The sequence below is a fragment of the Manis javanica genome, chromosome 8, assembly GCF_040802235.1.
Source record: "Manis javanica isolate MJ-LG chromosome 8, MJ_LKY, whole genome shotgun sequence".
Taxonomy (NCBI): Eukaryota; Metazoa; Chordata; class Mammalia; order Pholidota; family Manidae; genus Manis; species Manis javanica.
The window spans coordinates 90715075-90730232 of record NC_133163.1 but is presented as its reverse complement, the minus strand read 5'-3'; the positions used below and the strand labels follow the sequence as shown (position 1 = coordinate 90730232).

Sequence of the window (15158 nt, the reverse complement as noted above, 5' to 3'; positions counted from 1 at the left end):
TTTTTCAGAATGTGTCTGAATCCCAGACAAGGAGATAACAGAGAGGTCTAGAGAAGGAGTCCTTGTGGAATTATGTAAAGCCTTGCTACTCAAAATGTGGTCTGTTGATTAACAACATAGGCAACACCTGGCAACTTGTTGGAACTGCAGAATCCTATAACTCCTCTCTCAACCTACTGACTGAGAATCTGCATTTTAACAAGATCTTTGTCTGCATATTAAAGTTTGAGAAACACTGATATAGACCACCTAGACATTTGTCTTACTCTTTGAACATCCAGTATCCTCTCAACACTCTTCTTTTGTGCGGAGAATTTCGCACATTATATGTACTGCCTTCAAAAGGTGGAAACCAGAAACTGGCCTTCCCAGCTTCCCTTGCAGCTTGGGCATCCATCACCTGGGCTCCATCAATTGGTCAGACCCTTTGGTTCAAAAGCACACAGCACCTGAGGAAGTAGGCACAGTGTGGAATCCATTTCTGACAAGACAGCATTACAGGCACCTGATCTGACAGTGGGGGAGGTTCTTGTGTCCAGTGCCAGCCAGTAATGCCGACTACAGTGCTTATGTTCAGTGGCATTAGAGTGCTCCCCTGAGCAGTCCCTTAGTGCGGTTTAGATACTTCCTGGCTATATAGACCCCAATCCTGACTCTGACCCATCTTGAGATTCTGTAAATTAATATCTTTTAATCCTGTTCTGTACGATACAACAGCCATTAGCCATATGTGACTATTTAAATTTAAATTAACTAAAGAAAAAGAAAGTCTGATATTTAATTCTTCAGTTGCACAAGCTGCTTATCAAGTGCTCAATAGCCACATGAAGCTAGCAGCTACCTTATTGATCAACTCAGGTATAGAACATTTCTATTATCACAGAACGTTCTGTTGGACAAAGCAGCTTTAATCAATTGCTTTTATTGCTTAAACTGGCTAGAATGAATTCTATTTGAACTAAGAACTCCACCTAACTTACTATGATAAGGATTTAAATATTTTGAGAGCAATAGGGGATCATCAAAGAGTTTTTAATGTGTATGTGTATATGCGACATGATCTTATCTCCATTCCAAAAGGATCTCCTTGGCAGCAATACGGAGAAGGGACTGAAAAAGGAATCACAAGGTCTAGCTCCAATTCAGTGTGGTCCTTGACCATAAGGGTTCTAACTCAAACATTCACACGCCAAACAGATTTTGAACATTTTCCAGGCATCACCTGGCTCTGGAGATACAGAGGTAAGAAAGACATGGTTCCTGATCTCAACGAATGCCTATCCTGGTTGAGGATACAAATAAAAAACATATTTGTGCTAATCACTCTGCAGTCAAAGCAGAGTCCTTGCTAGAAGGATGCTGACTGCCCAGTGCAAACAACCCTTGGGGAGGGGAGATCACCGTGGCTTATGATTACAGCTTTGCAAGTCCAGGATCTGGTTTGGGTTTAATCAGCCAGCACATTAATTAAACTCAGAGGACATAAGTGAATTGGTAGGGGGGCCAATTTGTTAGACTATTGTAACTTTGAGTTAGAAAATGTGTACTATTTTACACCAGTGACTATTTGTGCCTACTGTTAAAGACACCCTCATCCTGGTGTCAAGATATTTAAGAGGCCAAATTTGAAATCAAGAGTTTGTTTGGTGAGCAGAAACTCAGAGAAAAGAGAGTTTTCTCTGGCCAAGGGAATTGAAAGGCCATGGAAAGTAGAAGCACCCACAGATCTATGACAGTGACCCTTTCCTTGAGTCAGGTGCTGCCATAAACCCTTTCCATGAATCATGTCTGAATCAGATGCTGCCAGACTCAAGTGGCGATTGGAGGACTCTGGGATCCCTCTCGGAGAGCTCCCCACCCCCCCATGTATCCCTATGAATAAGCACTGTCAAATTCTAGCCCACTAGTTGTTCCTTTGTTTTCTAACCTTGCTTTCCACTTCCTTATGTTTGCACAGTCTAAGAATGGTTATAAATGAGGCAACGGAGTACCTTGTAGTTCCCTCTCACATGGTGGTAGTTATTACTTTGATTGGCCTTGGATACACCTACAGACGATATGCTCAGCCAAATTACTTCTGGTGGTTGGCAGATGTCTTTCATCACGTGTTTCTTTGGGAGAGAGTAGTGGCTCTGAAAACTAGGTGCGGGAAAGTGGAAGTGTTTCATTTCAGAGAAGGGATAAACACTGAAGGATATCAAAGTTCATCTCCTTTAAAAAACGTTTCTGACACACTGTGACCACTCTCTCCTTTATCTAGCCACACTTCCATCATATCCTCTATAATTCTTTGCATTATCTGAAAATTGCCCCTATGGTGCACCCTCCTACACTAAGTTGTAAAGACCTGTCGGGACCTGTGCCAAGTCTTACTCGTTTTGTATTCCCGCTTAACACGTGCCTAGAACACAGCAGGAACTTGGTGTTTATTGACTAGATGAATGAGGGAAGCTTCCTAACTTGGTTAAGGGGACGTGGCTCTCCTTTGAGAGTATGGAAAGTAGCCGCCTCCAGCTCATCAGAGCTGCCGAAGTGCTCTAATTTCGGTAGCGAAGGGCTGAAATTTTCGGAGACAGACACCGGCCCAGAGAATTGCGGAGGAGGTGAACTTGCTCAAAGAACAAAGAAAAATCAAAAGCCCCGGAAACTGGGCTTCCCTATCGGAGCAGGGGATGGGTGGGGGGCGCTGTCCACGGGGCTGGACAGCCCAAGAGTAGGTAAAATCAACTTGGCCCCAGGGAAGGTAGGGGTCCGGGGCAAGTGACCGTTTCCCGGCAACAATAGTCCCGCCCACCGCTTCCTCGCACTCTACAGTTCACTTCCTTACCCAGCTGTGCTGCTCTAGATCAATCGACGAACAAAACATCTCCAGGTCGGGCAATGGTTGGAGGATTCCAGGGATCCGTCACTTGGAGATCCCGCCCCCGGCTTCTGCCCGGCTGCCAGAGACGGAACTGAACCAAGCTCCGGCAGGTTGCTGGGCAGGCGGTGGCGGTAGGTAAAGAGGGGTGAGGGTACCCAGCGTTTTATATCCCCGGCTCAGGCCCCATTCCGGGATACCACAGGGGGACTTCGGGGCCTGACTCATCCCGCCCAGCCAGTCCTTGAGGCCAGAATGATTGAGGCCCGGTGTCTGGACACCAGGGTTCTCTGCGTTGTTCATATGATTTCGAGATGGAGGTGGAGGTTCATTGTGGCCTCTGGCATCAGTTCATCTAGGTCCACTGTGACATATTCTGACCTTTTTACTTCTGGGCCCTTGGGCTGCCTAGGCTGTCCTGGAGTTATTCAGACCTTTCTCCAGCCAGCCTTCCTAACACCTAAGGTCCCTCCTGAGAGGTTTCAACCCATCCTTTAAGACTAGATAGTATGAAAGCCCCCAGGCTGTGTACGCAGCCCTTCCTACGCAGCTTTGCTTGGGCTACTTTCAGTATATTTCCAAAGGCAGAGTGGTATTGCGTAAAAAACATGGACTTTGGAGAAGTACAGGTCTGGTTTCCAATCAAGGATTTACCTTGTATCAGTCATGTGCCTTTGATAAACTACCATTCTGATCCTCAGTTTCTTCATCTGTAAATGATGAAAATGTCTATTTTTCAGTGTCTCTATTAAAATAAGAACTTCTAAAATAAAAATGAGGTATATAGAGCCCAGCTTCTACAGCAATGAGCACATGGGCCTTTGCATGTGACAGTACTGACAGTTTTCACCAAGCAGCACTTTTATTAGCCTCGTGTATATGGAACTCTGCAAGACCTTTAATCAGTGCCCTGCTGAAAACAGAATTTAATTGGTTGAGGACAGCGTAATAGCATTTTTGAGGTCTTTGAAGGAAAGTGCAAGATGGTTGTCCTCCCTGGGAATGTCCTAGAAATTTCATCGTGTATGTGTGTGTTAAAGCCTACATAACATAAAATTTGCCATTTAACCATTTTTAGATGTACAGTTTAGTGCCATTGACATTGTTGCATAATCATCACAACCATCCATCTCTAGAACTTCCCATCCTGAAACTCTGCACCCATTAAACAATAATTCCCATTGCCCTCTTCCCAAAACCACTAGTAACCACCATTCTATTTTCCACCTCTATGAATTTGACTGTATTAAGTCCCTCGACTAGAATTGTTCAATATTTGTCCTTTTGTGTCTGGCCTGTAGAAATTGCATTTTTAAAGATAAACTTCATGGAAATAACTCGAGTACACAGCCACAAGAGGAACTCAGTTACCCTTTTGTCATTGTTTTATCTGTAACACAGGAATCTAATAGAAGACGTTTTAAGTTTTGTTAAGAGAAAATTCTTGAAAGCCTAGTACCTTCCTTTAATGGGTACACAAGTATCTGAGCACCTCATACTTATACTGCATCCTTAAAACGAGTTCTTACTCACTTGAGCTCTTGTTTTTCAGCTCAGATTCCACATGAAAATGTTTGAGAGCATTGACTGTGCAGCCACAAGATCTGGCCCGGATCTTTGGGCTGAAATCTGTTCCCATCTGCCAAATCCTGACCAAGAGGATGGCACCAACAATGCCTTCTCAGACTCCTTTATGGATTCTTACTCTGCAGGCACAGGCCATACGGAGGCCCCAGACTTTGCTGTTCAGCCAGCTGTAAAGCCCTGGGCTCCCTTGCAGGATTCAGAAGTGTATTTAGCATCTCTAGGTAAGTTAGCTGGCTTTTTTGTTTATTTAGTGAGGCTGGTTGTTTTAAGGAAGTGTGTTCAAGTTGTGTTATGTCAAATCTGGTTTTCTATTCTTACTATTTTTTTCCTCTCCTTACCTTAGGTATATGTCAAATGTATTAATAGGGAATGTTTCAGGTCAGTTTTGGGAAGGAGCACCCTTTTCCTTGTACATCCCTTAAAATAGTCTTTGTCCCCTCCTGCCTTTGACTGTTTCATTTAAATTCTGTTTTATTTCTTGGCATTCTGTAGAACTCTCTTGCCTACTATTGGTGGCCCATATATTGAAATAACTCAAAAGTGTCAAACCTTAAGCCATCTTGAAAGAAAAGGTCATTACCCCAGAGCTACATAAGGATTTCTGAAGCTATGGTTTGAAAAATTGTTATATTAAGTAGACTATTAGAATGGGAACGTATTGACATAAAATTCATTCTGCCTCTTCTTAGCCATTTTATTTTTTTAATATGGCCTTTGGACTCTCTAAATACTTACCCAGTGAAGATATGTTCTGGAAATATTTAAAAAAAATAATCTTCACTGGCTTTAAGAGTAAATATTTAGAAATACTCCAAACATAGGAAAGAACTTCAGATTGTCTAATGCTAAGGGAAAGAAAAAGAGTCTAGGACAGTGATTGCCAGTTTTTAGAATTGTGGTATCCTTATATTATTAAACATTCATAAGGCCCATCTATACATCACCAAACCAAGCCTGGGAATAATTATTTGAGGGAGGAAAGGCAATTCAGGAAGAAGTTTTTGAGGAAAGACACAAAGAAGAGTCAGAGTTTACATGGTTGCTAAGAAATATCTTGGAAAAACAAAAGGAATTTTGTTAATGCTGTACTGGAGGAAAAAGATATTAGAAAAGCATAGGGAAAATGATAGATAATTTTAGAAATTGATAGAAAATGATAGAAAAAGATGAGGAGACCTATACTTTGAAAACTATAAAATATTGATGAAAGAAATAAAAAATGACACAAACAAATGGAAAGCTATTCCTTGCTCATGGACAGGAAGAAGTAATATTATTAAAATGGCCATCCTGACCAAAGCAATCTATAGAATTAGTGCAATCCCTATCAAAATACAAATGGCATTTTTTACTGAACTAGAACAAATAATCCTAAAATTTGTAGGGAACCACAAAAGACCCCAAATAGCCAAAGCAATTTTGAGAAAGAAGAGCAAAGCTGAAGGTATCATACTCCCTGATTTCAAACTACTACAAAGCTACAGTAATTAAAACAATATGGAACTGGCACAAGAACTGATACATAGACCAATGAATGGTACAGAACAGAGAGCGTAGAAATAAACCCACAAACCTATATGATCAATTAACATATGACAAAGGAGGCAAGAATATAAAATGGGGAAAAGACAGTCTCTTCATTAAATGGTACTGGTAAACTGGACAGTCACATGCAGAAGAATGAAACTGGACCACTGTCTTACCCTGTATACAAAAATAAACTCAAAATGAATCAAAGACTTAAGTATAAGACCTGAAACCATAAAACTCCTAGAAGAAAATATAGGCAGTAAACTTCTGAACATCAACATTAGAAGTTTTTTTTCTGGATAGTTCTCCCCAGGCAAGGGAAACAAAAGCAAAAATAAACAAGTGGAACTAAATCAAACTATAAAGCTTCTGCACAGCAAAGGAAACGATCAACAATGATTGTTGAAGCGTTGCTTACAATAGTCAAGATATGGAAGCAACCAAAATGTCTACCAATAGATGACTGGATAGAGAAGATGTGATACATATATACAGAGGAATATTATTCAGTCTTAAAAAAGAAAGAAATCTTGCTATTTGCAACAACCATGGTAGGACCTAGAGGGTATGAAGTTAAGTGAAATAAGTCAAAGAATACCATGTGGTTTTCCTTATATTTGGAATCTGAAAAACAAAGCAAATGAACAAATAAAACAGACTCATAAACACAGAGAACGGGTGGTTGGTTACCATTGCTGGGCAGTGCAGGTAAAATAGGTGAAGGGGATAAAGAGATACAAACTTCAAATTATAAATTAATTTAGTCACAGGGATGAAAGTATAACAAGGAATATGGCTTGTAATATTGTAATATCTTTGTATGGTGACAGATGGTAACTACATTTATCATGGTGAGCATTTAGTAGTGTATATATATTTCAATTAAAAAAAGGCAAAAGTTTAATCACAATACAAGTTGGTCATGGGAATGGTAGTACAACATGGAGAAGATAGTCAGTGATTCTCTAACATCTTTCTACAATGACAGATAGTAACCCCACTAGAGGGGGTGAGGATTTAATAATACAGGTAACTGTTGAACCACTGTGTTGTACATTTGAAACCAATATAAAATTGTATTATCAGCAATACTTCAATTTAAAAAATTTCAGATAAACAAAATAAATAAAGGCAAAAGTTAAGGATGTGGGTGTAATGTGAAATTTGTTGGGAAGCCACAGAAGATAGAATAATAATACTTACAGCCATGGCTGAGCAGGTTGACCATTCAGTTTTGTGGTAGTCTGAATATCTGTTTAATGATGTTAAGGAGAAGAAGCAACATTCTGAGAACGCTGAAGAACCACATCCTTTGGCTTGTTGGTGCTCTGTGTTCAGGGGCTATAAGAAACGTTCATGGATTCAGTGATGATTTGGATTGTTGAAGACTGGTTTGGAAAGTTAAAACCCCATTAATATTTTTTCTAAAGTCAGTTAAGATGATGATTAAAATTTCCTTCTCGGAGGAAATAAGAACCATTTCTGTTGCCTTGGCCAGAGTCTGGGAGACAATGGCAGGCAGATTGGAGGATTCAGTGGTGCCTGCTTCTGCCTGCCTAACTTTGATCACATCTGATCATAGACTCAGCAAACTTAAATAGAAGAAGAGCCCAAAAGAGTAACTTCCACCCTGACAACCAAGGCCAGACAATATAAATATTGTTTTTATTGCCAAATAAATGTATATCAAAGAGAATCCACTAAGAGCAATGATTAGAAACTTAGTTCAACATGAGATATACATAATCCTTTTCACATCCTCAAGGAGAAAAAACTCAAATATTTAACATATATCAACTGCAGGTTTTTTACATGGGTGAGCTCTCCATGGTAACTTGCAGCAACAAAAGGTACTTACTGTTTTGTTCAGTGCATGTTAGCTGATGTGGCTTAATAGGAAATGAAACCAGGATGCCAAACATAAAGTTTCCATTGGTTCTGGGCTTGATGTCCACCCCTCACCCCTTCAAAAAGCCATCATTTACCCATTTTTTAGAATTGAAGGCAAGAAGGCAAAAGGCAAACAGTGATACCCTTTCATGTATTCTTCAAAAGACGATATCTGTTCAACACTTAAAGTGCAAAGAAGGGTAATTAAACATTTATCATCAGGAAGCCATATGGACCACTCTCAAAGGAATTATAAGTGTTTGTTTTTATTAGGCTCTAACATTCAGTTCACAAGTTGAGCGACTTTAAAAAATATTAGGAGAAACCATAAAACTCTTAGAAAAAAAGATAGGCAAAAATATCTTGGATATAAACATGAGCGACTTCTTCATGAACATATCTCCCCAGGCAAGGGAAACAAAAGCAAAAATGAACAAGTGGGACTTTATCAAGCTGAAAAGCTTCTGTACAGCAAAGGACACCACCAATAGAACAAAAAGGCATCCTACAGTATGGGAGAATAGATTCATAAATGACACATCTGATAAAGGGTTGACATCCAAAATATATAAAGAGCTCACGCACCTCAACAAACAAAAAGCAAATAATCCAATGAAAAAATGGGCAGAGGATCTGAAAAGACAGTTCTCCAAAGAAGAAATTCAGATGGCCAACAGACACATGAAAAGATGCTCCACATCGCTAATCATCAGAGAAATGCAAATTAAAACCACAATGAGATATCACCTCACACCAGTAAGGATCACCACCATCCAAATGACAAATGACAACAAATGTTGGTGAGGTGGTGGAGAAAGGGGAACCCTCCTACACCGCTGGTGGGAATGTAAATTAGTTCAACCATTGTGTAAAGCAGCATGAAGGTTCCTCGAAAAGCTCAAAATAGAAATACCATTTGACCCAGGAATTCCACTAATAGGAATTTACCCTAAGAATGCAGCACGCCAGTTTGAAAAAGACAGATGCACCCCGATGTTTATTGCAGCACTATTTACAATAGCCAAGAAATGGAAGCAACCTAAGTGTCCATCAGTAGATGAATGGATAAGGAAGATGTGGTACATATATACTATGGAATATTAGCCATAAGAAGAAAATAAATCCTACCATTTGCAACAACATGGATGGAGCTAGAGGGTATTATGCTCAGTGAAATAAGCCAGGTGGAGAAAGACAAGTACCAAATAATGTCACTCATATGTGGAGTATAAGAACAAAGAAAAAACTGAAGGAACAAAACAGCAGCAGACTCATAGAACCCAAGAATGGACTAACAGTTACCAAAGGGAAAGGGACTGGGAGGATGGGCAGGAAGGGAGGGATAAGAGGTGGGGAAAGAAAGAGGGCATTACGATTAGCATGTATAATGTGGCGGGAGGCACGGGGAGGGCTGTGCAACACAGAGAAGACAAGTAGTGAATCTACAGCATCTTACTACGCTGATGGACAGTGATTTTAATAGGGTCTGTGGGGGGTACTTGGTGAAGGGGGCAGCCTAGTAAACATAATGTTCCTCATGTAATTGTAGATTAATGATACCAAAAAAAATGTTAGGAGATTCTTTTTCTTTGATCAAGAATTTAGCCACACATAGAGATCTTAGAGGTCTCTTATAATTTGAGTTCTCATCAAGTCAATTTTAGTGCCTAGTGAACCATTAATCTCTCATTTCTCTAATTCTATCTCATGAGGTTTGAAAACCACTTCACGTCACTGAAACAAAATGAAAAATTATTTATTCCTCATAGAGACTATTTTCAAGGAGTTGAAAAAAAGATGATAGTATACACATGTCAAGCCAGGGAAAACAAACATTCCTTAGAGAGATACCTGCTGACTTCTGTGATTTCAAAGAAAACATGCCATTGACTTATTTATAAAAACCTATGGCTTTTTCCTTTTCTGGATTGAACATTTATTTGATACAATGCAGAGTGAAGACACTGTGAAGGAAAAAAGAAAAGAGTATGTTTCCCTTTATCTGTCTTCCTTAAAAAATGAGCTGTTTCAAATCCTACCATTTGCAACAACATGGATGGAGCTAGAGGGTATTATGCTCAGTGACATAAGCCAGGTGGAGAAATACAAGTACCAAATGATTTCACTCATATGTGGAATATAAGAACAAAGGAAAAACTGAAGGAACAAAACAGCAGCAGAATCACAGAACCCAAGAAAGGACTAATAGTTACCAAAGGGAAAGGGACTGGGGAGGATGGGTGGGAAGGGAGGGAGAAGGGGTGGGGAGAAGAAAGGGGGCCTTACAATTAGCATGTATAATGTGGGGGGGCACAGGGAGGGCTGTGCAACACAGAGAAGACAAGTAGTGATTTTACAGCATCTCACTACGCTGATGGACAGTGACTAATGGGGTATGTGGGGGGGACTTGGTGAAGGGGGGAGCCTAGTAAACATAATGTTCTCATGTAATTGTAGATTAATGATACCAAAAAAAAAAAATGAAAGATATTTTCAGACCAAAAAAAAAAAAATGAGCTATTTTGCAGGGAGTATGGATGTACTCATCAGTGATAGAATTTTTAAGTTGTCATTCTGTATTTTAGATTTAGTTTCATTTCATACTCACTTTCCATATTTTCCTGTTTAGAGAAGAAATTGAGAAGAATCAAAGGTTTCAATCAGGAAGTGACTTCTAAGGACATGCTTCGAACCCTGGCCCAAGCCAAGAAGGAATGTTGGGATCGATTCCTCCAGGAGAAGTTAGCGTCAGAGTTCTTTGTGGATGGACTTGATTCTGATGAGAGGTAATTGATTCCCAGTCTAGTTCCAGGTGACACCAGAGGGCATTTCTTTCTCTAAAGAGTTTCAAGAAGGGTCCAAATATTGGTTGATAGCAACATCAGCTTTTCTGATCTAAAATCAGCCTTTATAAGGTTGCTCTATTTGCTCTTAGCAGCAGATTTTTGAGAATGAGTATTTTTGCCAAAAGACAAATTACTCCACCTACTTTTTTTCCCCTTTTTTTATTTTGGTATCATTAATCTACAATTACATGAGGAACCTTATGTTTACTAGACTCCCCCATCACCAAGTCCCCCCCCACTCCACCTACATTTTTATCACAGATTGAACAGAGTTGATGATAAAGCATTATTTTCATTTTTAAGCATACAATACACTTGAGAAAGTAGTAATCAATCAACAACTGGAACTATATTTTCTTACCTGTGAATCTCCATTGCCCTGAAGAATTGCTGTCATATTGTAGGCACTCAAATTTGTATAGACTAAATGAGTGAATTTCTTAAGCATCTACTGTGTGAAGGCACTGTGCTTGACATCAGGGGGCTGGGGCAGGGGTGGGGAGGGTAGAGGGGAGATGTAAGGAAATTTTATACCCTTTTTTTTGTCCTCAGAACTAGTTGGGGAGAGATGACAAATACATACAATAGCATACCTAACACAAAGAGGCAGCATAGGGAAAGAGCCAGATGAGTGGAAGTGGCAGATGTGCTTTGGGAGTTGAGAGACCATTGAACTTTCTGTGGACTGTGGTGTTTGTGCCAGAGGAGGAGGCAGGACTTGAACAGTATCTGCAGGTGGGCTGGACGGGGAGAGGAGAAGAGGTCATTCTGTACAGAGTAGGATGGTGCTTGACACTGGGAAAGTGGCTTTGCCACATCCTGGTTGTATGTTCTTGGGTAGGTAACCTGTGTGCCTTAGTTTCCTCTCTGTAAAGCAGAGGTAGTAGTTCTTACCTTATAAGGTGGTTGTTATGAGGGTTAAATGAGTTGCTATGTATGAAGTGCTTAGAACAGTGCCTGGCTCATGGGAAGTACTATGTAAATGTTAGCTGTTATTAATACTATTCTTCCTAGTAGAATTCTAAAGTTCAAAATTTTTAAATGATTCAAAATAAAAATTGGTGAGGTTAGTAAAAACCTGAACTTTAACGAAAGGTCTTAAGGGACTATGACTTGACCTAGTTTGCAATAAATCATTGACATTGATTTTGAGAGTCCCATGGTGTCAGATGAAAATACTGCTGCTGAGATCATGGACAGTATGTAAACAAAACTTCATTATTGTACTTTACTTTCACTAGAGGGAAAGCAAAGTACTTTTACCTCCATTATCTCAGATCCTGCAGTTTCTTAGGGTTCAGAAAATAATAATATAAATTTGTTCTATCTCTATAAATTACCCCAAACAAAAAAGTCTTGAAGATGCATAGATTCCTGGCCTACTAATAATTTGGTATTGTATTCTCTCTCCCCTTGGATGTTTCCCTCCTCTCCAGTTCTGAGTAAAGACAAAATTTTCTCCTGCATAATTCTCAAGTAGAAATTCCTTTTCTTTGAAATCATATCAGCACCACGGCTCAAGTTAATATTTATGTGTATTTATCAATACCTAAAATAATGTCTATAGAAATATTTCCATATTATTCTATTAGAAAAGTACTAATAACAGAGCTGTGAGCACTTGTTCCCCTGAGCCTACCTCTGGGGGAACGCTTCTTTCTATCCATGTTCTGAAACAGTAAATATGCATTTGTTTTCAAACTTCAAAGTTTATGTTTTAAACAGAGGACATTTCATAGTGGAATTATGTGGATATGCGTGTATGTAAAGGCCAGGTAGTTGACCTACCTCGTGGTATACTTTTGTCAAGGGAGTAATAGGCTGAGAAACCCTACTACTGTCCACAATATGAGCCCCCCATTGTAGGTGTCTAGAATCTGCTGGTTATGGCTTTATTTCCGGCCTTAAGACTTTGTGTTATTGAAGAGCATAAAATTAGGTTTACATTATTTTTAGTCATTTATATTTAACCACAAATGTCTAATGGCTTTACAGTGGAGGATCTTGAGTACTTAAGAAAGGTGGGAGGGGGACACTTTCCCTTTCCCACACATTCGAAGAAAGAAAGAGCTCTCTGGCATAGTGGCCATTCCTGTAGGGGGGACATTGCTGTTCAGATGTTTTGACCTTGGGGTCTTGCTATAGAATGAACTAAGCAAAAATACAAAAAGAAGTCGTGGTTAGTGCAAGTAAGTGGTGTTAAGTATAATCGAGTCTCAGACTGCCTCAGGTATGAGAGATTTGAAGATGCTCGGGTTTGTGCCTCACTAATAATCTGGTGTTTATTTGGATGTTTCTTCCCCTTGACAATTTCTCTTCTCTCCAGTTTTGAGGAAAAAAAGACAGGACTGAGGCAGGCATAGCTCTTCAGCTATTCTCATCAGGCCTTCAGGGACTCCACATTTGAAGAGGGCCTGGTGCTGCTTACAGCCAAAGTGAAGCTGCCAGGATGCTCAGCTGTCAGAGGAGTATCGTTCTTTCCATGTTAGCAGTGAAAAACAATTGCAGGAAGAAATTGGTGGTGGGTGGGAAGGCAGTATTTGAGTAACTGAGACAGTCATTAAGTAATTAATCAGTGAAGTCTGATGCACCCACCCTTTTCTCCTCTTTCCTAGCACCTTGGAACATTTTAAGAGATGGCTGCAGCCAGATAAAGTAGCCATCAGTACAGAGGAGGTCCGGTATCTGATTCCTCCAGAGTCGCAGGTTGAGAAACCAGGAGCCCAGGACAAGCCAGCTGCAGTGGAACAGTAAATTACACACTCACAAGCCAAGCGGCTGTCTTGGGTCCAAGGGAACAGCAGAAAGCGTGGCGGCTAGGGAGGGGATACACCAGCCTTCCACTCCATAAAGCCAACAGCCGTGGTCCCCTGAGAGCTTACTTGGGGCTGGCATGTGTAACTGTCTAGGATAAAGTGACTGACCCAGTGCATGTGGATCGAATCCTGTTTCCTCCACGTTTCACGCCTTGCCTGGGCTCTGTTGCTGCTGGGAAGTCTGCTAAGAATCTCATGAAGAACCAAGTGTGAAAGGATTTGGAGAAATGGATGCCCTTGTGTATAATGTACAAGTTAGGGGAGCCATACTTTTTCTTGCCTCTTCTGGATGTTCCCATCTGTGACCCAAGCATTCCCTCAGCAAATTGTCAGGAGTGAGCAGGGTCAAGGAGCGTGAACTCTGCCTCCTTGAATCCAAGCCCCATGTGGGGCTTCTCTAACAAGTCCGTAATAAATACAGGGACTTAAGGAAAAAGAAGCTGGGCCTTTGTCTCATTTGTTCCTTGTGGGCAAAATGGAGGAAAGAAGTGTGAAAATGTGGGTGTTTATATATTTTTTTATTTCAGCCATGGTTTCTCCCCTGACTTTCTCCTGCTCTTAGAAAGGGGCCAGTTCCAAATCAGACCTGTCCATGCAGTGGTGGCATTTGCCGCCACTCCTGCGTAGTCGTGAGCTTGCTTCTTGTGGTAGCCTCCCTGACTGAGTGTGTGCTTCCCTCCTTGTTTGTGAAGGTCTTGTTCAGTCTGTGTTGTCCATATAAAACTTCTCTCATAAAACTGTCTGTGTGGCGCTATTGACCTGATTCCTCCCAGAGAGATGCTCCCAGGAAGTGGAGGTAAAGACAAATGCACGCCGGTGCAGGGGAGCTGGTAACCTTTGCCACCTGTTTTTAACCTGTGCCTTCAGACAAGCCAAACCTTAGTGCTCTGAGGGCAGGATTCTGAGGCCATGGCTCTGTGGATAATAGGTCCCAAGTCCCTAATGATGAGCAGGGTGGCCATAAAAATCTTGAGAGAACATTTACTCATTTCTAAATCAATTACTTGCTTTATCCAATGGATGAGAACCAACCAGGTGATTCCATGTACTTGCTTAATTATAGACATATTTTTGCAATTCCCAGATACATTTTTCTTTCTTGTTTTCCATTGACTAATGGTGTTAGCTTTATTACTATAGCTTTTTATTGGTAGGATACCCTTGACATGGAGAGTGACCCTTTGTACTTCCTAGGCATTTTGAGAAAGCCGGACACTAACAGTCACTGGGTCCTAGGCTGAGTTTGCCAGTTGCCATCTCTCCCAGGGAAATCAGGTGTTAGACCTCCCTCTTCCTACAGGTTTAGATGGATGGATAAGCATTAAAAAGGCTAAGAATTTTTCTTCTGCATGCATGATAAACAAATACTATTCTTCCTCAGAAATAACAATTTAAGAAAAAAGAGCAATAAAGTCCCAAACACTCTCGCAAGAGCAGCTGATCATAGGGTGGTTAGAGAATGTCCAAGGACTAGAAAAGTGTTTCTGTAATTCAGGCAAGATTCTGGATTGCCTTTTCCCAAAATCCCCTTTTCTATCTAAGAAACAGAAATTTTAGTATGACAAGGGGAATTGATTTGGAGGAACAGAAAAGGAATTGTAGGACTGAAAGGCTCTTAGCCCAATTTGA

General features: G+C 40.5%; 1 protein-coding gene across 3 annotated transcripts; it reads left to right on the top strand.

Moving 5' to 3' along the window:
• The first annotated feature begins 2837 nt into the window (after window positions 1-2837).
• On the top strand, window positions 2838-13968 carry CCDC32 (coiled-coil domain containing 32). Of its 3 annotated transcripts, none has more exons than XM_017663589.3 (4): window positions 2838-2994; window positions 4413-4668; window positions 10497-10653; window positions 13329-13968. In XM_017663589.3, exons 2-4 carry the CDS (start codon window positions 4425-4427, stop codon window positions 13465-13467), a joined length of 540 nt encoding a protein of 179 aa, XP_017519078.1. In that variant the 5' UTR covers window positions 2838-2994; window positions 4413-4424; the 3' UTR covers window positions 13468-13968. The 3 variants fall into 3 exon arrangements, with proteins under 3 accessions (XP_017519078.1, XP_017519080.1, XP_017519079.1); XM_017663591.3 differs by having other exon boundaries at window positions 2845-2994; window positions 4418-4668; XM_017663590.3 differs by having other exon boundaries at window positions 2872-2998.
• Window positions 13969-15158: the final 1190 nt, after the last annotated feature.